The sequence below is a fragment of the Prionailurus viverrinus genome, chromosome C2, assembly GCF_022837055.1.
Source record: "Prionailurus viverrinus isolate Anna chromosome C2, UM_Priviv_1.0, whole genome shotgun sequence".
NCBI classification, from domain to species: Eukaryota; Metazoa; Chordata; class Mammalia; order Carnivora; family Felidae; genus Prionailurus; species Prionailurus viverrinus.
Window position 1 is genome coordinate 324,943 of NC_062569.1, and position 24,569 is coordinate 349,511.

General features: G+C 39.8%; 1 protein-coding gene across 14 annotated transcripts in view; it reads right to left on the minus strand.

Moving 5' to 3' along the window:
• The window catches only part of TCAIM (T cell activation inhibitor, mitochondrial), a 92,022-nt gene that overhangs the window by 18,382 nt on the left and 49,071 nt on the right, over positions 1–24,569 (minus strand). For all 14 annotated transcript variants that reach the window (XR_007155870.1, XM_047876211.1, XM_047876205.1 and 11 more), the window contains 5 exons: positions 10,801–10,923; positions 7,175–7,272; positions 6,804–6,895; positions 3,334–3,566; positions 2,391–2,522 (listed from right to left, as the gene is read on the minus strand). Coding sequence is in view for 13 of the 14 variants with exons in the window: in XM_047876211.1 (XP_047732167.1) it covers positions 2,391–2,522; positions 3,334–3,566; positions 6,804–6,895; positions 7,175–7,272; positions 10,801–10,923 (678 nt within the window). In the remaining variant the exon portion in view is untranslated. The remainder of the gene's footprint in view (positions 1–2,390; positions 2,523–3,333; positions 3,567–6,803; positions 6,896–7,174; positions 7,273–10,800; positions 10,924–24,569) is intronic.

Genomic DNA, 24,569 nt, shown 5'->3' on the forward strand with positions numbered 1-24,569 from the left:
AACCACGGTCTAGGAGCACACTTCATCTGAGGGAAGCCAGTAGTCTTAACCACCCCCTGGTGATTACAAGGAGGGCAACCTTGATAGGGTGGGGAAAAAGAGCAAAGGAGAAGAGAAGGCAGAGTGGAGGGGACCTCTGGGCCCAGAGTCAGAGGTCTGCAGAAGGATGAAAGCAATGATTAAGAGGGCAGGTATACTGGGACCAGCAACAAAGTGGCTTCCTCTCCACGGGTGGTGAAGCAGGAATGAAGGCTCCAGGGCCAGGGCCAGAGCAAGACTCAGGCAACATGCAAGTTAATGGATTCAGTCCGTTATCTTCCCGAAGGCCTCCTGTGTGCCAGGCGCTGATGCTGGCACTGGAGGGAATAAGAGACAAAAGTCCCTGCCCTTGTGGTACTCACATTCTGTCTGGGTGGGCACAGGCACTGAATAAATAAGGAAAAGAGCTTGTCAGAGGCCGATGGTGGTGAGTTCGAGGGAGCAAGGCAGACCAGGGCATGTGGACGGGGTGCTGCAGGGGAGGGGGCTGGTTCCACTAACCGCCAGGGAAAACCTCACCCAGAAAGAAGGTAGATGCGAGCTGAGACCCAGAGGGAGGTGAAGGGCAAACCGGGAGGACACTGGGAAGAGGCGCTCCAGGCAGGTGCCAGGGGAGAACAGAAGGGCCACCCGGCTGGGGCAAAGTGAGCGAGGGATGAGTGGAGGGGGTCCTGGCCTTCAGGCCACTGACGAGCCCCGACTGGGCTTCTCACAGAGTAACTCGCTCTGGCTGCTCTGATGAGCCACTGTATTGACCCGACTCACTGGTAGGATGGAACTTTCAAAAGCTAACCCATGTGAACTGCATTTCTTTTTATGTGACTTCCTCAAAATCTAGTAGCAATACACTGAGCCTATTAAGTGGCCGTTGAGAAGACAGAAGCAGCAGCGACAGTGTAGCCAACAAAATTGTCAGCCCTGACGATGACAGGCTGGCCAGGGCTGCTCCAGAGGGTTCAAGCTGACTCACAACTGAGAAAATCACATCACAAACACGGAGGCTGAGCACCCAGTCAGGAAGTAGGGTGTTTGTGCCATCGGATCCCGCCAACGCAGCTGTTTCCAACCCCACAAGCCAAACAAAGACGCAGCTCCTTCACTTAGTTTTTATATGCAAACGACCCCGTTATTTCTTGTCAGAGAGATGACTTCCGTGGCCCTCCTCCACTGCCACCCTCGATCTCTTCTGAATGAGCAACTGGTAGGGACGGAGGGGTGAGCGGGTGGCAGGACAGGAAAACCTGGAACCAATGCCCCAACGGTCCACGGCTCAACGGTCACCTCTACCTTCCGGGTGCCAGTCTCCGTCCTCCTTGCTGCCTCCCCGGACACGTGCAGCCGCCTTCTCTGGGTCTCTGTGGCCTTCGGGAGCTAGCCAGCTAGCCCTGGTGCTTCTCACTCAGCCCCACCCTGGCCCAGCTACCCAGCGCTCGCACCTCCCACCAGAAACACATTTCAGGACGGCCGGGACCCGGCCTCCATCTTTCTATCGATGGCACCTTTCAGTCATGGCAAATGACAGCTGAATGAATGAATGAATGAATGACTTCTCAGTATCCAAACCTCCTTTGCCAACATCTTTAGAAAAACAACCCTGTTTTGAGTGTAATATCCTCCTTTCTTCATAGTAGAAACATTATTAAGCAGTATCCACTGGCCACAAAACAGGAAACTGTTGGCTAAGATTCCTTCAAAGATACGAACGACACAGATACAGGACTGCTTATGAACTGCAACAATTTTTTACTTATAATCTCTTCTCCTTTACTTAAATTCAGACGAAGCTTGCTTTGCACCAGTAGGTCTCAAAGTTTTAAACAGAAAACATGCCTGTCATCTTTCTTTCTGATACTCTTATCTTCGTTCTGCTCTTGAGTTGACTTTTATATTAACAAGTCTTGATCCTCAAATTGAGGCACATGTTGGTAATGTAATTTAGACTCTTATATCAGGAAACACCATATGCAATTCTTGGCAGAATAAGGTGGGGGATAAGTAAACATGGACTATGCACCAATGAATCAATTTTCTAAGCGTAATACAGTTTTTATGTCCCATATTTATGAATTCTGAATATTCAAATATTTATTTATTATTATTATTTTTTAATGTTTATGGTTGAGTGAGAGAGAGCATGAGCAGGGAAGGGACAGAGAGAGAGAGAGAGAGAGAGAGAGAGAGAGAGAGAGGATCCAAAGCAGGCCCTGTGCTGACAACAGAGAACCCAACACAGGGCTCGAACTCACGGACCGTGAGATCATGACCTGAGTCAAAGTCAGACGCCACCCAGGCGCCCCTGAATGTTTAATAGACTGACTGGTAGGAAGTTACAGAGGGTTCATAGCACTCACTCTTCTTTCCTCTTCATGTTGTCTCTTGCCTGTTGGGCTTTGGTTAGAATAAACCACTGGAGCTTTGTTGGATCACAGAGGCTTGGGATGTTAAAGTGCCCGAGTTCATGCAAGCTTGGAGCATATCTGTCACTGTAATGAAATATACATAAAAGGAAAAGTCACTGATCTCTCATCCCCCACTCTGCCCCCAAAGAAAACATGTTATTAGTCTGATTAGTGATAAGGGAATTTTTCAAGAAAATCCATTTTAAAAGTATAGCAAAATTACATTTTAACTTTTGCTGTCCCCAAAGAGACACTTTCAGGATAACCGCATTCTTCCTCACTGTATGGCCACCCTCACCTGTAAATGGAGGCAGTAGCCCACTAGACGGTGAGGTGTGCTTTTAAACAGCAAGCACAGGCTGTGAAAACAATGTGTGCACAACAAACACGGGCTGATTCAAATTAGTCTAACGCTATAAAGTTTTCCACAGGATTGACTTTGCCTTGAAGAGGCAATGTATTTCAAAAATGTTCTAGAGATTCAATCCTTCAATCCTCTCATGTTGGCTTTTTTTTTTTTTTTTTTTTTTAACGTTTATTTATTTTGAGACAGAGAGAGACAGAGCATGAACGGGGGAGGGGCAGAGAGAGAGGGAGACACAGAATCGGAAGCAGGCTCCAGGCTCTGAGCCGTCAGCCCAGAGCCCGACGCGGGGCTCGAACTCATGGACCGCGAGATCGTGACCTGAGCCGAAGTCGGACGCTTAACCGACTGAGCCACCCAGGCGCCCCAGTGTTGGCTTTTTTAATGTGCAAAGAGCGCTGCTAACAGGAGTGACATTCTTTTCTTTAGTTCCTAAGAATCACACAGTGAAACACAAAACAATTTAATCTACCTACACACACAACACATCTAAGTGAAAGAATAAAAATAATTCTTATTTTAGATATTTACCTGTTAAGGATCATTTTTAAACCACGTAGACTTCGAGGGTGAAAGGGTATTCTATTTTTCAACAGCCGATTATAGAACACATCAAGAAGAGAGTAATACTCTTCAAGTGTCAATACTGGCTGCAACTCTTCGATATAAACCACTTGTATGCCACCTAGAAGATAGCTTATTTGGTCTTCTAACAGCATCAGCCTCCTCTGAAGGTCAAAATAACTTGGTAATCTTTCAAAAAGCTACAGTATTTAAAAAAATGAAAGAAATACTTAGTTTAATAATATAAAACTAAGTAAACATAAAACATAAAACAATGTTAGGATTCCAATTAGTGGTATTGAGAAATTTTAACAACAAAATTGTTTTTCTAGAAGGAAAGCTCAAATAAGTACTATGACTTAATATAGGGCTGGAAATATTAATATTCAAAACAACCCACTGTAAATCTTGGGAATTTTTAGATAGGACTGAAGAGATTGCAGAAAAAAAGAAATACGTTCCAAATAAAAATAGGTCCTAAGTACTAACATTTAAATAATCAGGTAAGTGGGGCACCCGGGTGGCTCAGTTGGTTAAGCATCCGACTTTGACTCGGGTCATGATCTCGCGGCTCCAGACGCGAGTTCGAGCCCCATGTCGAGCTCTGTGCTGACAGCTCAGAGCCTGGAGCCTGCTTTCCGATTCTGTCTGTCTGTCTGTCTGTCTGTCTCTCTCTCTGTCCCTCCCCGACTCGTGCTCTGTATGCCTCTCGCAGAAACAAACATTTAAAAAAAATTTTTAAAAATCAGGTAAGAATCTCAAATTAGTTTAGAATGATTATATGGTCTAATAAAGAAGGGTCTGGGAAATAAAGTACATGTAGTTCCCTCCAAGTATATTTCTTCAGAATTTACTTTTAATTCCAACAAAACTCAATTACATGCAATAAATATCACTGAGCACCTACCATGTACTTAAGCACTAAACTGTGTGTACAGATTATAAAAGGTGGGCCCTGCTTTTCAGCTGGGGTGCAAGGAAACAAAACAAGAACGAGGATTCTTTGTACTAAGTGCCATGTAAACATGAGTGGACACAGGGGAGAGGTTCAAGCAAAGGTTTCTAAGGAAGTCTAATGTGACCAGTCTGAAAAGCTGAGAAGACAACCAGGATTTAGCAAGAGTTAGATACGTGTGGAAGTGTTTTGGGGGTAGAAAGAAGAACATGTGTAAAGATGGAAGCATGGCAAGGGGCAGCACATCCCAAATTCTGGAGTCTGGTGTGGCTGGAGTGTGGCACGTGTGTGGAAAGGAAAAGGCTGAAGACGCGGGAGTGGCTGGACTGGGGAAGGCCCTGGGATGCTGCACTGAGGACTCAGACTTGATGTAAAGAGCTGGGAATGTACAACTCGCAGAGGAGTCGAAAGGCATCAAAAACTCTGCGATGATAAAAGCAATAGCGGTACACAAGTTATTTGTAATGTATTTCCAACACTTTGTGAAAATAATTTCCCTACCCACTTTTTCCATTTTTTTTTTCTTAATGAGTTATCCATGTATGAATGGTAGCTACCTTTAAAAAACTTTTTATTTTCACAGAACATCTTTCATACAGTTTCCCCAACGGTAACATCCAACAAAACTACAGTATACTATCACAACTGAGAAACTGACATTGAAAACAGTCCACTGACCTTCTTCAGACTTTATCAGTTTTACTTACACTCGGGTGTGGGTATGGGGGGCGGGGCAGTGTGTGTGTGTATATGTAACTGTATCCCATGTGTAGACTGGTGTGCCATGACCACAGTCAAGATACAGAACAGTTCCACTCTATGGATCCTGCATGCCTACCCATGCACTATCCACGGACCACGGAGGGGAGAGTCCCTCACTCTCCAACCCCTGGGAACCACTAATCTGTTCTTTCTACAATTTTATTTTAAGACCATTATGTACATGGAATCACACAGTATGTAGTCTTTTGATACTGACTTTTTTCACTCAGCACAATGTCCTTTTGTGCCAATCCACCCAAGTTGTGGCTGGTATCAGTAGTTCATTCCCTCTTTTTGTTGGGTAATATTCTGTTGTACGCATGTGTCACAATTTAAACATTCACACACTGAAGGACATTAGAGTTTTTCTAGTTGTTGGCTATTATGAACATTTATGTACAGGTTTTATGGGAACATAATTTTTCACTTCTCTAGTACAAATGCCCAAGGGTGCAACTGCTGGGTCATATGGTCACACTTGTTTAGTTGTGTACCATCACACTCTTTTCCAGACTGCCTGTAGCACTCTATACCCCCACCAGTGACCAGTGCCAGAATTTGGTGGTATCATTACTTTTCATCTTAGCCATTCAAAAAAAATTGCCATCTGTAGGTCACCTTCTGTGACAAACCTGTTCATGTCTTTTATTTTTGTTTTTGGATTGTTTGAGGGTTTTTTTGACTGTTGAGTTTCAGAGTTCTTTATACATTAGGTACACAGACTTTGTCAGAGACGTGGTTTGCAAATATTTTCTACCAAATATTTGATTTGAATAGCCACTTCACAAAAGCAAGTACGCGGATGGCAAATAAGCACATGAAAAGATGCTCAACATGATGGGTCATTAGGGAAACACAAATGAAACCCACATGAGATAGAACCATACTCGTGGTAGAACGGCTAAAACTAAAGACAACCATTGCAAATTTTGGCAGTTTCTTAAAAGGTAAAATGCCCTAACATGTGATCCAACTATTCACGGACAAATGTTCCTAGCAGCTTTATTTCCAACAGCCCAAACTAACACAGCTCAATGTCCATCAGTAGGTAAATGGATAAACAGACTGGGGTAGATTTAGATGATCAGATACTAACGACATGGCAATAAAAAGGAATAAATTCTTGATACATGCAACAGCATGGATGAATCTGAAAAAAATTATGTTGACTGAAAGAAAACAGAACCTGCCCCCCCCGCCAAAAAAGAGAAGTATATACTTTGTGATTCCACTTATAGAAAACTCTAGTAATATAAACTGACCTACAGTGACAGCATGCCAGAGGTTGTTTGTGGAGAGGGTGGTGGGATGGAGGAGAGGGCTTACGAGTGGACACGAGCACACTTTTGTGGGTGATGGATACGTTCACTATCTTGTTGTGGTAATGGCTATTTATACAGGTTAAATCTCATCAAATTATATACCATCTGTGCAATTTATTGTACGTCAATTATAGCGCAGTAAATCTGTTAACACCAAAACAATAGAATGCAAGCCTTTTAGGCGGTGCCTCAGAAAGACTACAAAATTTCCAAATAAAAACTGACTTAAAAATCAGGCCCCTAAGTATTTTAACTACATGATAGTAAACATCTAATCTGAAAACAGCCGAAACTATGATTCAAGTTGTTTTTTAGTTCATTGACGTAACAACATAGTTTGAGACAAGCGTATGTCTATGACAAATCAGAGATTCTTTTGCTTTTAAACTCTTCCTTACTTTTGTCCAGTGATGATGGACATCCATTGTTCCTAGCATCACATGGCCCACTGCACTCATCCCGGAGCGGTCTGTAAATATTATTGTACATCCTGATGATAAAAACACAAACCCTTTGGTCACTGTCCAGAGATGCTTCATTCACCACTGTGCAAATAATTACTTAAACTTAGCATACAAATTCAGGATTAAATTAGGTAGAAGCTTAAAGGCTAATTTTATGTTGCTGTTTTATTCAAAGGAACACATTTAAAAATTCAGCTGTGATATGGTCACATCTGTAAGGATTTTTAACACTTAGTTTTCCTCCACAAGTTACAGATGTGTATAGCAGCTGTGTGATATTTGAAAAGAAAATGGAAATTGTTTACCTTTTGCATTTTTAAGTGTTTCCAAGTTCTGCTGTGCTAGGCGGCCTAAACTGTGAAGCTGGCTACAGCGATGGGCGATGCCCCAGCCCCTCTGCCACCTAGGACACCAGAGCACAAAGGCACGTTAGCAGCAGGCATCCCTGAGGGAAGAGCCGTACATTCACCCCAGCTGCTTAATTCCTGTGAAAGACAGAGAATTAATTCCTGCGAATGCTTTTTTCAAGTAGTCGTGTTTTCCAACTAGCTCATTATCTTATGAAACAACCAAATGGAAAATGAATGGTTGGCCAGAGGGTAAAAATATTACTACTATGTTCAGGTACCCAAAGATTTAAAACAAGCAAATACAGGGGCATCTGAGTGGCTCAGTTGGTTGAATGTCTGACTCTTGATTTTGCCTTAGGTCACAGTCCCAGGGTCATGGGATAGAGCTCCAAGTCTAGGTCTACACTGAGTGTGGAGCCTACTTAAGATTCTCTCTCTCTGCCCCTCTCCATTCACCCTCTCTCTCTCTCTTTAAAATAAAATAAAATAAAACAAACAAACAAATAAAGCAAGCAAATACACTATGCTGTCTCTATTTTAAAATAAGGGAATGAGGGGCCCCTGGGTGGCTCAGTTGGTTAAGCATCGGACTTTTGATTTCAGCACAGGTCATGGGTCATTCTTGCTCTCAAAATAAAGTTAAAAAAAGAAAAAAAAAGAAAAAGAAGAGAATGAAATAGGAAACACTTAAAAAAAATCTTTTCCATCTCCACATCACTCAAAGATGATGATTTTGTTTTAGATTTAAGTTTTTTTTTTTTTAAATTTACTTATTTGAGAGAGAGAGCGAGCAAGAGAGCAGATGGGAGAGATGGAGAGACAGAATCCTAGGCAGGCTCCTTACAGTCAGTGCAGAGCACAATGTGGGGCTCGAACTCATGCTCCATGATATCATGACCTAAGCCAAATTCGGACACTTAACTGACTGAGCCACCTGGGGGCCTCTGGATTTAAGTTCTAATTAGGAATTCCAGTTAGGTTTATCAGATTCTTTTTATCTTATTCTGGACTAAGTGATTTTTATGACATGTGATCTACTTATTTTATAAATGAACACTAAATCTTAGTGACAAGATGGAACCTGATGTTCACAAGATGTTACAGAGGCACTGGTGTGCAAATGTAATATGTAAATATATTATTATTATATAATAATATATATTATATGGCACTGATCTTTAGCAGTGTCTGAACACCCACCCACCTGTGAATTCTAATTCCGTGGCTTACTAGCTCTGTGACCTTGAACAAGTTGCTTCTGTCCTTACTAAGCTTTCCTTTCCATACATGCAAAGTGGGATCACCTCCTCCAGCACAGCATAAATCATGGGGAGAATATATGTGAAGGAGTAAGACTCTCAAAACACGTGCTCAAAAAACTTAGGTTCCTTCTTCACCCTATCACTGATTCTGATGAAAGTCATTTCTGTTAAGATTAAACCAATTTTCAAAAATTTTCCTTTAGCCCACAGTTGAAGAAGATATCATTTCAAATAAAATTAACACTGTGATAGAGCTACTAAATACAGTTCCTATTAACAAAGGGTCTTTCACACAGGCTGAATAGTTAGAAACGTCATTGGTTGCAATGTCTCCATCTTTTGGAGGTTTGGGTAATTTTCTAATAGTGGAAAGCCATCATGCCCATGGTCCTCAAATGTTTCGGTCTCAGAACGCTTTTGCACTCTGAAAAATGGAGAACCCCCAAGAGCTTTTGTTTATGTGGCTTATATTTATTGACATTTACCATGGTAAAAATCAAAGCTGAGAAATTTCTACACCATATTGTAACATAATGCTTGTTTCTTTTTATGTTTAAGAAATCCTTAAAAAAAATCCTTTTATTTTCCTAATCCCAGTCTCTTTGATAGATCATTTTAGAATTTGCACTAGAAAAAGTTACTTTTATGTACAGGAATTTATTTTACAAACTTTTAAAAGGGATCTTGTTATTTGGTTGGAGCTAGAAAAGTCCGTGCTACTAGATTGTGGAATTGGAAGAATGCCCTATAAACAAAGCAGGGCCTAAAAATATTGACCTGATGATCAAAGAGCAGCTATCAGCACAAAACCCAACACCCCACATACCCCAAGTCCACATGTTTTCCTTGAAATCTGAATTCTCTTATAAAACTATGATTTGAAAAAAAAACCCCAAACCCACTATGATTTGAACATACAAGAACAGAACATATACGTCTTATCAATACCGGGCAGGCACAAAGAAAAGGTGCTATTATGGTACCCAAAGAGTCATTTCAGTTCAAAAGAAGAAAAAGCATCCTGTTAATGAGGGTTGAAAACAACAAAGCAGGTTACAAGAAACAGTAATAGCAATGTCCAAGCTTCACACTGCACAAGTTTTTTTTTTTTTAATATGAAATTTATTGTCAAATTGGTTTCCATATGACACCCAGCGCTCATCCCAACAGGTGCCCTCCTCAATACCCCTCACCCACCCTCCCCTCCCTCCCACCCCCCCATCAACCCTCAGTTTGTTCTCAGTTTTTAGGAGTCTCTTATGTTTCACAACAGTTTCTCAGAGTTCTCCTAATGGGGAGTCCTCCCTGGTGGGGAGTCCACCAGGCCCTGCCCTTTCTCTTCCTTACCATTTTAAACAGCTGTTAAATCTGTTTTTATAATAAACACCTACATGTATCTTTATGTACCTTGCAATTTCCAGGTTAATGAAAGCTTCTTTAAAAAGTCATGTTGGGGCGCCTGGGTGGCTCAGTCAGTCAGACTCTTGATTTCAGTTCAGGTCACAATCTCATGATCGTGAGATTGAGCCCCACATTGGGCTCTGGGCTGGGCATGGAGTCTGCATAAGATTCTCTCTCTCTTTGTCTCTCTCACTCTCCCTCGGCCCCTCCCTTGCTAGTGTGTGCTCTCTGTCTCAAAAAAATTATATATACATTTGAAAAAGGTCATGTGGGGCGCCTGGGTGGCTCAGTCGGTTAAGCGGCCGACTTCAGCTCAGGTCATGATCTCGCGGTCCGTGAGTTCGAGCCCCGCATCGGGCTCTGTGCTGACAGCTCAGAGCCTGGAGCCTGTTTCAGATTCTGTGTCTCCCTTTCTCTGACCTTCCCCCGTTCATGCTCTGTCTCTCTCTGTCTCAAAAATAAATAAACGTTAAAAAAAAAATTTAAAAAAGGTCATGTTATAAAACATGGAACCAAGAATACAACACCCATTTTCTCTCTCCCTTCATTTTAAACTTGGATACTGATCTCACATGATGGAGGAAGAATTATTTTTTATATATTATGTGCATATGGAATAGATATTTTTCTTATAAACATTACTTTAAAAAATTAAACTGCTATGCTAAAAATGTCAGTATCTAAACTTTAGTTCAGTATCTAATGTCAGTATCTAAACTTTAGTTCACTGTTTTCAGCAAGAAATTGATCATTTTCTTACACAGATGAACATTTGACAATTTCTGAAAAAGATGACTGAAGATTATTTAGTAATCAGAATAATTAAATTAAAGATGCAAATATCTAACTGCTGGAAAGCTTGACCAATAGATAGCACCTGCTTACTCCCATCTCCAAATTAGGCTCTGCCTTTGTTACCTGATGTCCGAGAGCTGCAGCTGATTAGACAGGTCATCTTTTAGACGATCTAGTTCTTTTCTAAGTGGCAAACTGTTCTTCAGCTTTCTAACTGCACTTTTCCCATTGTTATCTAACCAGGATCTGGAAAGAAAAAACAGACATACACACTTTGTAATACTGACTATAATGCAAATATTTCTAGTACTAACAGATATAAGCACTACCGTAAAGTAGCCCCAGTATTAAACTGAGTTTCCAACCAAGCCTTTACCAAATTATAAGCAAAACACCAGGTGGGGAAGAGTTGAGCAGAGCCCACAGTAGCAGAGTGGACGGGGCATGTGGTAAGGTGGAAGGAAAGGAGGTGGCAGTGAGCCCCAGGGGAGTAAATAGACAGGTATTTTTGGAGACTCTGGGGTAAAAACAAAAACAAAAACTGGACTGGTAAGGTCTGGCCACTGTGGGCCTTGGATAGAGCTATGGGGGAGTAAACACTGAGAGCTCAGGGAATTAATGATGAAGATTAAACTAAGGAAGGAGTTGGAGTCTACCCAGCTAGAACCCACAAAGTGATCTTTGCAAGTTCCTTCAGCCACGGGCATTGCCTTCTCAATGTCACCAGCACCATTAGCTGTGCCTTCTGAGTCTGACTCTTTCACCTTATTAGTTTGCCCACCTGCTCTGGTTAGAAGTGTAGCTCTGCCCTCTCACATGGACATGGCTGAGTGACGGGCTAGTGCAGCCTACTGAAAGGCGTAGCACATGTGACTGATTCTGAAGTATCCTGACGTTTGAAATCTTTATCCCATCTCTAGAAATCTAGCAACAGGTTTAGCATAATTAAAATTTAATTTTTTTATATACAAAGGAAGTTATTGAAACTAGAGTAGGATTTAAGAGGTGCTGGCAGAAGAGACATTTTAAAATGATCAAAGTTGATAATCTTGAAACCAATAAAATCTTTCTGCATTTGTCCAATGCCTGATACTGTGCTGTGCTGAGATATAAGGAAGATAAAGTCGCTGTGTAAAGGAAGACACACCTACTAAGGAATACAGAGATAAAAAATTAGGATAGATGAGCCTTTGTGAGAACAGAGGAAGAATGAATTCTGTCTGTAAGAGTCTGTGGAACAGGTGATATGTGACCTGGAACCTGAGAGACGTGTCAGATGTTTCCAGGCAGATTACTGTCAGGGGAAGGGCAAGCCAATCCTGCTAGTGCGCTGGGAACCGTGAGGCGAATCAATGTGCCCCGATCATATAATGCCCCAAGGGAGGGAAGTATGAGATGAGACTAGGGAGGAAGGTGGGAGGACTTGCACATTGGGAGAAGGAATTGGGACTTTATCCTCTAAGTAAAGGTATTCAACTTTTAATTAATTTTTAATTCACTAACTCTGTATAGTAATTAATAACTCTCCCTACTCCCTTTTTAAGAATATTGGTAAAAATTTTGTCATCGGTGCATAATGGGATAAATAAGAAAATAAATAAAAATATCTTATTTCACCTCACTATTATAAGCTATTGCATTATAAATTTTCAAGATTTTCCTCATTTATTAATGTTATTCAACTTATTTTAAATCATATAAGAGAAAGCATGATTTGTTGACAAATGAATCATCAAAGAGCATGCCACATTTCGTTGGAGACAAAATGTCTTAAAATGTAGGCTGAAATATAATCTTATGACTATATGCTCATGACCTGACTTTTGGAATTCTTACATTTAGTGTATAAAAATCAGCTGGTCTAGTTTAACAGTTTTTGTGTTTTGTTTCTAAACACGGAGATAGAAATGAAGCTTCTAAACATAGTATTTACCACATACATGTAGATAAAGATACATGTTTCCTAGCCTCAGCCATGAGGGGTTTGGGAGGTACGGAGCACATCTATCCGCCCCAGACCTCAGATTCTACAAACCATTCCTTACTAAAAAGAACGAGAGCTTCCTGGCCAAATGGCTGAATCAGACATTGGGGCACGGACAGTCCAGATGAGCCTGGAACGACTTAATGAATCAGAAAGCAAAACTTCCCAAGGAACGATAGGGACATAGGAGCCAGCTTGAAGGGACGATGAAATTAGAAAATTGTTATGTGGATGCTATCATTTAATATGTGATTTAGGCAAGAATCATCAATGAAGATTAGGGCTAAGGGGTAAGAATGCAGTGAGTAAAAGGATATCTAAATAGCTGTATCTCTTCAAAAGCAACTAACTGAAAGGAAAACTTTACTATGGAAAAACAGAGGTAATCATCTTACTCATTTTTTTTTTCTTTAGTGCACTGGTTGGACCCTCTAAGACATGTAAGTTATAAAGGGGGACAGCAGTCTTGTTGCTGGCCAGCTTGTTTCTCCTCTCATCTGCTTTCTATTTTTCAAAAATTCCCCCAAACATGTCTCTTGCTGACATTCCTTTGCTTTCTCTCACCAACCTCCATGAACTTTCATAAATTCCTAAGGATCTGCAGGCTACCAAAGAGAAATGCTTCTCTGGATAATGCATGAGTTATTAAGGGGAATGACAGGATAAAATTGAATATGTAGGTTAGGGGGAATACAGAATCTAGGATGCAGGGAAGAGAAACCAACAGCACCAGATCCTTTAGGAAGTTACAATCTAGGAGAAAGTAGCAACGCAGAATTCCATTAAGTATTTTTGAATGATCTTTTTCTCCCCTAGTAAGAACTATGAAAACAAACTGGAATAAGTCAAGAGCTACATTTACTTTAAAACTTGTCTGGACATACCCTCCCCCTAACTTCTGTCCTATGACTGGCCAGTGTACTTTTTCAGTATCTCTTTTTGAGAGATACAGTCTGTAGAATAATTTCTGTAAGTGTTTCATTTCCTCCATTACCTTATTACCTCATGAGGGAAAGATAAGTCATCCCTTACCTAATGTTGTTTTAAATTCAAACTTCAGATTTCAATTTCATCTCAGGAGATCACTAGACAACCTATATTTTCACTATGCAAATTAAACCATAAGGCAAAGAGAAAAGTGTATCTTCTTGTCCGATATGGAGACACATGGTTATCCTGACTGTCCATATTCTAGAACTAAGAGACAAAATTCTATGTTATTCTCTGATAGAGACATTAAGTCTCTTAAAAAGGACATTAAGGGCACCTGGTGGCTCAGTCAGTTAAATATCCGAGTCTTAATTTAGGCTCAGTACATAATCTCGTGGTTTGGGAGTTCAAGCCCTGCCTGCTCCCCTGCTGACGGTGCAGCGCCCACCTGGGATATTTCTCTCTCTCTCTCTTCCCCCTTCCCCCCTTTATCTGCCCCTCCCCTGCTCATGAGCTCGCTCTCAAAATAAAAAAACATTTAAAAAATGTTAAAAAACCAAAAAGGACAATTAATGCCTGAATTTGCCATAAAAATAATTTAAATTCTTAATTTTACAATCATAGTCATTTGTAAAATTTGAACACTTGATTTTTAATGGGGAAAAGTCCATTCAAATTATTATTGAGATTAAAGAGCCATCTTATATTTATTCTATAATAAAATACAGTTAAACCATACTTTAAATTTTTTTAAACATTTATTTTTGAGAGAGAGAGTGTGTGGGGGGGGGAGGGAGGGGGGGGGGACGCACAGAGAGAGAGGGAGACACAGAATCCGAAGAAGGCTCCAGGCTCTGAGCTGTCAGCACACAATCCACGCGGGGTTGAACTCACAAACCGCCCACATCAGACGCTTAACCGAGTAAGCCACCCAGGTGCCCCTAAACCATACTTTTTTTTTTTAACTTGAAAAAACTTTTTTTAATTTTTTTTTTTCAACGTTTATTTATTTTTGGGACAGAGAGAGACAGAGCATGAAAGGGGGAGGGGCAGAGAGAGAGGGAGACACAGAATCGGAAACAGGCTCCAGGCTCTGAGCCATCAGCCCAGAGCCCGACGCGGGGCTCGAACTCCCGGACCGGGAGATTGTGACCTGGCTGAAGTCGGACGCTTAACCGACTGCGCCACCCAGGCACCCCGAAAAAACTTTTTTTAAATGTTTGTTTATTTTTGAGACAAAGAGCATGAGCAGGGGAGCACAGAGAGAGAGGGAGACACAGAATCTGAAACAGGCTCCAGGCTCTGAGTTGTCAGCACAGAGCCTGATGCCAGGTTCGAACCCACAAACTGTGAGATCATGACCTGAGCTGAAGTCGGAAACTTAACTGACTGAGCCACCCAGGCGTCCCCACAAACCATACTTTTTAAACTTTACTACTCAAGAACTTTAAGAAATGTTGAAATTTCTTATTATAAAAATTTATCAAAAATGAAATAATCCAAATAAATAGTATTCATGAATATATTTTTTTAAAAATAGTAATAGTTTTGTGTTTAAAACTTTATTGAGGCACTAAAAACCATAAGATGCCTCGGAATACACCAAAGCAAAGAGGTGAAAGACCTATACTCAGAAAATTATAAAACACTGATGAAAGAAATTGAAGATGACAGAAAGAAATGGAAAAAAAACCATTCCATGCTTATGGATTCAAAGAACAAATATTGTTTACAATTTTTTTAAATTTATTTTTGAGACAGAGAGAGACAGAGCGCAAGCGGGGGAGGGGCAGAGAGAGAGGGAGACACAAAATCCGAAGGAGGCTCCAGGCTCCGACCTGTCAGCACAGAGCCTGACGCAGGGCTTGAACTCACGGACCACAAGATCATAACCTGAGCCAAAGTCGGACGCTTAACCAACTGAGCCACCCAGGCGCCCTTTTTAAAAATTTAATTTAATTTTTTTTTGAAGAACAAATATTGTTAACATGTCTATATTACCCAAAGCAGTCTACACATTTAATACAATCCCTATCTAAATACCACCGGGCATTTTTCACAGAGCTAGAACAAATAATCCTAAAATTTATATGGAATGACAAAAGACCCAAATAGCCAAAGCAATCTTGAAAAGGAAAAGCAAAACTGGAAGCATCACACTTTTGAACTTCAGGTTATATACGGAGCTGTAGTCATTGATACAATATGGTAGTGGCACAAAAACAGACACATGGATCAGTGGAACAGAACAGAACAGAAAGCCCACAAGTGGACCCACAAATATATGGCCAGCTAATCTTTGACAAAGCAGGAAAGAATATCCAATGGATAAAAGGACAGTCTCTTCAACAAATGGTCCTGGGATAACTGGACAGTGACATGCAGAAGAATGAAACTGGACCACTTTCCTACACCAGACACAAAAATAAATTCAAAATGGATTTAAGACCTAAGTGTGAAACAGGAAACCATTAAAATCCTAGAGGAGAACACAAGCAGTAACCTCTTTGACCTCGCCAATAGCAACTTCTTACTAGATATGTCTCCTGAGGCAAAGGAAACAAAAGCAAAAATGAACTATTGAGACCTCATCAAAATAAAAAGCTTCTGCACAGCAGAGGAAACAATCAACAAAACTAAAAGGCAACCTACAGAATGGGAGAAGACATTTGCAAATGGCATACCTGATAAAGGGTTAGTATCCAAAATCTACACAGAACTTCTCAAACTCAACACCCAAAAATAAATAGTCCACTTAAGAAACGGGCAGAAGACATCAATAGACATTTCTCCAAAAAAGACACACAGATGACCAACAGACACATGAAAAGATGCTCAACATCACTTACCATCTGGGAAGTGCAAATCAAAACTACAATGAGATATCGCCTCACACCTGTCCATATGGCTAAACGTAACAACACAAGAAACAACAGGTGTTGGTGAGGATGAGAAAGGGAAACCCTCTTGCCCTGTTGGTAGGAATGCCAATCGGGGCAGCCACTATGGAAAACAGTAAGGAGTTTCCTCAAACAGTTAAAAACAGAACTACTCTACAATCTAGCAATTGCATTACTAGGTATTTACCTAAAGAATCCAAACAATACTAATTTGAAGAGATACATGCACCTTGATGTTTATAGCAGCATTATCAACAATAGTCAAATTTTGGAAAGATCCCAAGTGTCCATTGACTGGTGAATGGGTTAAGAAGCCATGGTGTAGTGGGGGAGCCTGGGTGGCTCAGTCAGTTAAGCATCAGACCTCGGCTCAGGTTATGATATCCTGATTTGTGAGTTCAAGACCTGCATTGGGCTCTGGGCTGACAGCTAGGAGCCTGAAGCCTGCTTCAGATTCTGTGTCTCCCTCTCCCTGCCCCACCCCCGCTCACATGCATGCTCTCTCAAAAATAAAAATTAAAAAGAAGAAGAAGAAGAAGAAGAAGAAGAAGAAGAAGAAGAAGAAGAAGAAGAAAAAGAAGACGACGACGACGACATAGTGTAGGGGCGCCTGGGTGGCTCAGTCGGTTAAGCATTGGACTGTTGATTTTGGTTCAGGTCATGATCTCACTGTCTGTGGGATCAAGCCCCATGTCCGGCTCTGTGCTGACAGTGCAGAGCCTGCTTGGGATCCTCTCTCTCTGCCCCTCCCCTGCTTGTGCGCTCTCTCTCTCTCTCTCTCTCTCTCTCTCAAAATAAATAAATAAACTTAAAAAAAAAAGGAAGACGTTGTGTACACACACACACACACACACACACACACACACACACACACACACAGGAATATTATTTAGCCATAAGAAAGAATGAAATCTTGCCATTTACAATGATGTAGATGGAGCTAGAGAGTGTAATGCTAAGTGAAATAAGTCAGTCAGAGAAAGACAAATCACTCATATGTGGAATTTAAGAAACAAAATAAATGATCATAGGGGGGAAAAAAGAGGAAAACCAAGAAACAGACTCTTAACTACACAGAACAAACTGATGGTTACCAGAGAGTTAAATAGGTGACAGGGATTAAGGAGGGCACTTGTCATGAGCACTGGGTGTTGCATGGAAGTACCGAATCGCTACATTGTACACCTGAAACTACTATTACACTGTTAACTGGAATTTAAATTAAAAAATAAATAAAAATAAAAGTTTTACTGAAATGTAATACACACACCATGCATGTTGTGTATATTCTCAGAGCTGTGCAATCACCAGTACAATCAATTTGGGGATACTTTCATCACCCTAGTAAGAAACACGTAGCAGGGCGCCTGGGTGGCTCAGTCGGTTAAGCATCCAACTCTTGATTTCAGCTCAGGTCATGATCCTACGGCTCCTGAATTCGAGCCCTGCATGGGGCTCTGTGCTGACAGTGCCGAGCTTACTTGGGAATCTCTCTCTCTCCCTCTCTCTCTGCTCTTCCCCTGCTCTAAATAAATAAATAAACTCAAAAAAGAAAAAGAAATCATGTACCTATTAGCAGTTACTTCAATACTCACTTCCACCTCTAAGCAACCACTAATCTACTTCCTGTGTCACAGATTTGTCAATTCTATACACTTTACATAGATGGAAGCATTCAATATGTGGTCCACTGTGACTGCTTTTTTCTCTTAGCATAATGTTCTCAAAGTTCATCCATGCTGTAGCATGTATGAGTACTTCCTTTGTTTTTAGGGCCAAGTACTATTTTCACTGTATGAATATACCACATTTCGCTTAACCATTCATCCATTGATGGACCTTTGGGTTATTTCCACTTTTTGGTGATTATGAATAATGCTGCCATGAACAAGTTTTTATGTAGACGTGCTTTTTTCTACATCCTTCCCAATACTTGCTATTTTCTTTTGATTATAACCATCCTAGGCTATGAAGTGTTATCTCATGGTAGTTAATTTACTTGTTAGACCTTGCCTTGGTTCCAAAAATGATTTCATTATACTTATAATAATAAATATGAAACATGTATTGTTATAAGATGCAGGGAAAGAGAAAAAACGCTGGTAATGAAATGAAGCCACAGGGAAGTGGTATATAAAAATGAATACAGGAATATCATGTACAGGGTCTAAACTTAGACTGCAGACTGAAGACAACTGGTTTAGTTCTTAGGCTAATGATTCTTTTGAGATATAAATATTTCAGTAACTCAAGAGAAGTTCAGTTTTTCATGGATACAAGAGGATGAAAAGGACAGCCATGATCCAAATCGCAGTAAAGTTAAAATGGCATAAATTTCAAACTCCTAGGCCTCAAACTACATGGAACTACATGACATTTACACCACAGCTTTTCAAACTTCTCTGATGGCAACCCACAGTAAGAAATTTTAAATGGCGACTCAGTATACACACATACGCATATACATATATGTTTACACAGAACTCAAACGAGTATTTTGAGAAACGTTGAAATGTACTGAAAATATATATTTAAAAAATGTTTAAAAGGAAGAACACAAAGCAACTTTGCTGGTCCCAAATCACTAAACTGTGTCATGACTTGTTATTTGAAAAACACTGACTTAGCCTGTAAACAAGGGGAAGAATAAATAAAGGCATGATAGGAGTTAAAATTTCCAAACGTTCTATAGAAATAATTCCAATGTTATAGTTGTCCAAGGTGTCATTTCGTGGACAAAGATTGATTTACAACTTAGACACTGAAGGTAAAAAAAAAAAAAAAAACAAACTACTTGAGCAAAATTCGAATGGAGAAAACAGAAGTCTGACATTTATTGGTCTTCCAGTATCTGATAGAGTAGCATTTCAATGATCCTTCTACAGTTTATGTTTTCTCAATGGGAAAGATATTACATATGGGATTATTTTATTTTGTTTTCAAAGTGTATTTATTTTGAGAGAGAGGGAGAGAGAGAAAGAGAGAGGGACAGAGAGAGAGAGAGAGTGAGAATCTCAAGCAGGTTCTGCACTGTCAGCATGCAGACTGATGCGGGGCTCGATCCCATGAACTGTGAGATTATGACCTTAGCTGAAATCAAGAATTGGACACTTAACCGACTGAGCCACCCAGGTGCCCTGGGATTATTTTGTTTAGACATAAATGGATCCTGTTGGCTCCTTCCAAATACAAATTATATAATTAAATCCATTTTTGTTATAACAGTATTTGATAATCAGAGAATATATTCAAAATATGAACATACTAAAATCTACAACATGGAGTGGCATTTCCTAATCTTTTTGAGACTCGTAAATTCCTGTTACAGTATATAATTAAAGAAAACTCCTGAGGTATTAAAATTTTAATTTTATTCTTTTTATATGGTTATACAGTAAAATGAGTTTGAAGTAAGCTAAAGCATGGTTTGTTGAGAAATTCAGAATTACACAGCATGTCCTAAAATGTGGATCGAAATACAGTTACCAGATGTAGTATGAAAACAAATTAAATGGAGCTTTTATGACCTGATAATTCTTCTATTTAAAAAGCAATCCCAACTGATTTATTTTCACAATTTCTGTGTTTTATTTCATAATAGTAAGAGACTACTTCAGTCTGCACTTCTCAACAAAAACAGAATTATTGAAAAAATTAAGTCTAAACTAAATAACATTGCTGCTATATCTTCTCTTTTTCATATTATATCCTAAAATATTAGAAGTATCTTAATGTGCTTTCCAAAATGAATTTGAATCAAGTGAATATAATTTATAAATCAAGTGAAGATCAGTTTGATGTAAATTTGATGCTCCTTCTGACCATATAATTCAGCATGTGTTCTGATTCTTCTTCTGCAACCTACATACATAAGATGAAATTAAACAATACAAGAATACAAACAAAAACTTAAACTGCAGAATGGCCAAAATGACCATGGTGGCCAATAAGTTTTGGTTGAGTTATAGGCACCCTAAATCTTATCAAGTGGTGTCACACAGTTCATGAGTTGAAAGCTTTAAAATGGTTCAACAATTTTGTAATTATGTTTAAATTAATTACTAATTTATTTTTTTTAATTTTTCAATATATGAAGTTTATTCTCAAATTGGTTTCCATACAACACCCAGTGCTCATCCCAAAAGGTGCCCTCCTCAATACCCATCACCCACCCTCCCCTCCCTCCCATCAACCCTCAGTTTCTTCTCAGTTTTTAAGAGTCTCTTAGCTTTGGCTCTCTTCCACTCTAACCTCTTTTTTTTTTTCCTTCCCCTCCCCCATGGGTTTCTGTTAAGTTTCTCAGGATCCACATAAGAGTGAAAACATATGGTATCTGTCTTTCTCTGTATGGCTTATTTCACTTAGCATCACACTCTCCAGTTCCATCCACGTTGCTACAAAGGGCCATATTTCGTTCTTTCTCATTGCCCTGTGGTACTCCATTGTGTATATAAACCACAATTTCTTTATCGATTCATCAGTGGATGGACATTTAGGCTCTTTCCATAATTTGGCTATTGTTGAGAGTGCTGCTGTAAACATTGGGGTGCAAGTGCCCCTATGCATCAGTACTCCTGAATCCCTTGGGTAAATTCCTAGCAGTGCTATTGCTGGGTCATAGGGTAGGTCTATTTTTAATTTTCTGAGGAACCTCCACACTGTTTTCCAGAGTGGCTGCACCCATTTGCATTCCCACCAACAGTGCAAGAGGCTTCCCATTTCTCCACATCCTCGCCAGCATCTATAGTCTCCTGATTTGTTCATTTTGGCCACTCTGACTGGCATGAGGTGATATCTGAGTGTGGTTTTGATTTGTATTTCCCTGATAAGGAGCGACGTTGAGCATCTTTTCATGTGCCTGTTGGCCATCCGGATGTCTTCTTTAGAGAAGTGTCTATTCATGTTTTCTGCCCATTTCTTCACTGGGTTATTTGTTTTTCGGGTGTGGAGTTTGGTGAGCTCTTTATAGATTTTGGATACTAGCCCTTTGTCCGATATGTCATTTGCAAATATCTTTTCCCATTCCGTTGGTTGCCTTTTAGTTTTGTTGGTTGTTTCCTTTGCTGTGCAGAAGCTTTTTATCTTCATAAGGTCCCAGTAATTCATTTTTGCTTTTAATTCCCTTGCCTTTGGGGATGTGTTGAGTAAGAGATTGCTATGGCTGAGGTCAGAGAGGTCTTTTCCTGCTTTCTCCTCTAGGGTTTTGATGGTTTCCTGTCTCACATTCCTTTATCCATTTTGAGTTTATTTTTGCGAATGGTGTGAAAAAGTGGTCTAGTTTCAACCTTCTGCATGTTGCTGTCCAGTTCTCCCAGCACCATTTGTTAAAGAGACTGCCTTTTTTCCATTGGATAGTCTTTCCTGCTTTGTCAAAGATGAGTTGGCCATACTTTTGTGGGTCTAGTTCTGGGGTTTCTATTCTATTCCATTGGTCTATGTGTCTGTTTTTGTGCCAATACCATGCTGTCTTGATGATTACAGCTTTGTAGTAGAGGCTAAAGTCTGGGATTGTGATGCCTCCTGCTTTGGTCTTCTTCTTCAAAATTACTTTGGCTATTTGGGGCCTTTTGTGGTTCCATATGAATTTTAGGATTGCTTGCTCTAGTTTCGAGAAGAATGCTGGTGCAATTTTGATTGGGATTGCATTGAATGTGTAGATAGCTTTGGGTAGTATTGACATTTTGACAATATTTATTCTTCCAATCCATGAGCAGGGAATGTCTTTCCATTTCTTTATCTCTTCTTCAATTACCTTCATAAGCTTTCTATAGTTTTCAGCATACAGATCTTTTACATCTTTGGTTAGATTTATTCCTAGGTATTTCATGCCTCTTGGTGTAATTGTGAATGGGATCAGTTTCTTTATTTGTCTTTCTGTTGCTTCATTGTTAGTGCATAAGAATGCAACTGATTTCTGTACATTGATTTTGTATCCTGCAACTTTGCTAAATTCATGTATCAGTTCCAGCAGACTTTTGGTGGAGTCTATCGGATTTTCCATGTATAGTATCATGTCATCTGCAAAAAAGTGAAAGCTTGACTTCATCTTTGCCAATTTTGATGCCTTTGATTTCCTTTCATTGTCTGATTGCTGATGCTAGAACTTCCAACACTATGTTAAATGACAGCAGTGAGAGTGGGCATCCTTGTCGTGTTCCTGATCTCAGGGAAAAAGCTCTCAGTTTTTCCCCATTGAGGATGATGTTAGCTGTGGGCTTTTCATAAATGGCTTTTATGATTTTTAAGTATGTTCCTTCTATCCCAACTTTCTCGAGGGTTTTTATTAAGAAAGGTTGCTGAATTTTGTCAAAGGCCTTTTTTGCATCGATTGACAGGATCATATGGTTCTTATCTTTTCTTTCATTAATGTGATGTATCACGTTGATTGATTTGCAAATGTTGAACCAGCCCTGCAGCCCAGGAATGAATCCCACTTGATCATGGTGTATAATTCTTCTTATATGCTGTTGAAATCGATTTGCTAGTATCTTATTGAGAATTTTTGCATCCATATTCATCAGGGATATTGGCCTGTAGTTCTCTTTTTTTACTGGGTCTCTGTCTGGTTTAGGAATCAAAGTAATACTGGCTTCATAGTATGAGTCTGGAAGTTTTCCTTCCCTTTCTATTTCTTGGAATAGCTTGAGAAGGATAGGTATTATCTCTGCTTTAAACGTCTGGTAGAACTCCCCTGGGAAGCCATCTGGTCCTAGACTCTTATTTGTTGGGAGATTTTTGATAACCGATTCAATTTCTTCGCTGGCTATGGGTCTGTTCAAGCTTTCTACTTCCTCCTGATTGAGTTTTGGAAGCGTGTGGGTGTTTAGGAATTTGTCCATTTCTTCCAGGTTGTCCAGTTTGTTGGCATATAATTTTTCATAGTATTCCATGATAATTGTTTGTATCTCTGAGGGATTGGTTGTAATAATTCCATTTTCATTCATGATTTTATCTATTTGGGTCATCTCCCTTTTCTTTTTGAGAAGCCTGGCTAGAGGTTTATCAATTTTGTTTATTTTTTCAAAAAACCAACTCTTGGATTCGTTGATCTGCTCTACAGTTTTTTTAGATTCTATATTGTTTATTTCTGCTCTGGTCTTTATTATTTCTCTTCTTCTGCTGGGTTTAGGCTGTCTTTGCCATTGTGCTTCTATTTCCTTTAGGTGTGCTGTTAGATTTTGTATTTGGGATTTTTCTTGTTTCTTGAGATAGGCCTGGATTGCAATGTATTTTCCTCTCAGGACTGCCTTCGCTGCATCCCAAAGCATTTGGATTGTTGTATTTTCATTTTCGTTTGTTTCCATATATTTTTTAATTTCTTCTCTAATTGCCTGGTTGACCCACTCATTATTTAGTAGGGTGTTCTTTAACCTCCATGCTTTTGAAGGTTTTCCAGACTTTTTCCTGTGGTTGATTTCAAGCTTCATAGCATTGTGGTCTGAAAGTATGCATGGTATGATTTCAAATCTTGTATACTTATGAAGGGCTGTTTTGTGACCCAGTATGTGATCTATCTTGGAGAATATTCCATGTGCACTCGAGAAGAAAGTATATTCTGTTGCTTTGGGATGCAGTGTTCTAAATATATCTGTCAAGTCCATCTGATCCAATGTATCATTCAGGGCCCTTGTTTCTTTATTGACCGTGTGTCTAGATGATCTGTCCATTTCTGTATGTGGAGTGTTAATGTCCCCTGCAATTACCACATTCTTATCAATAAGGTTGCTTATGTTTATGAGCAATTGTTTTATATATTTGGGGGCTCCCATATTCGGCGCATAGACATTTATAATTGTTAGCTCTTCCTGATGGATAGACCCTGTAATTATTATATAATGTGTTTCTTCATCTCTTGTTACAGCCTTTAATTTAAAGTCTAGTTTGTCTGATATAAGTATGGCTACTCCAGCTTTCTTTTGACTTCCAGTGGCATGATAAATAGTTCTCCATCCCCTCACTCTCAATCTAAAGGTGTCCTCAGTCTAAAATGAGTCTCTTGTAGACAGCAAATAGATGGGTCTTATTTTTTTATCCATTCTGATACCCTATGTCTTTTGGTTGGTGCATTTAGTCCATTT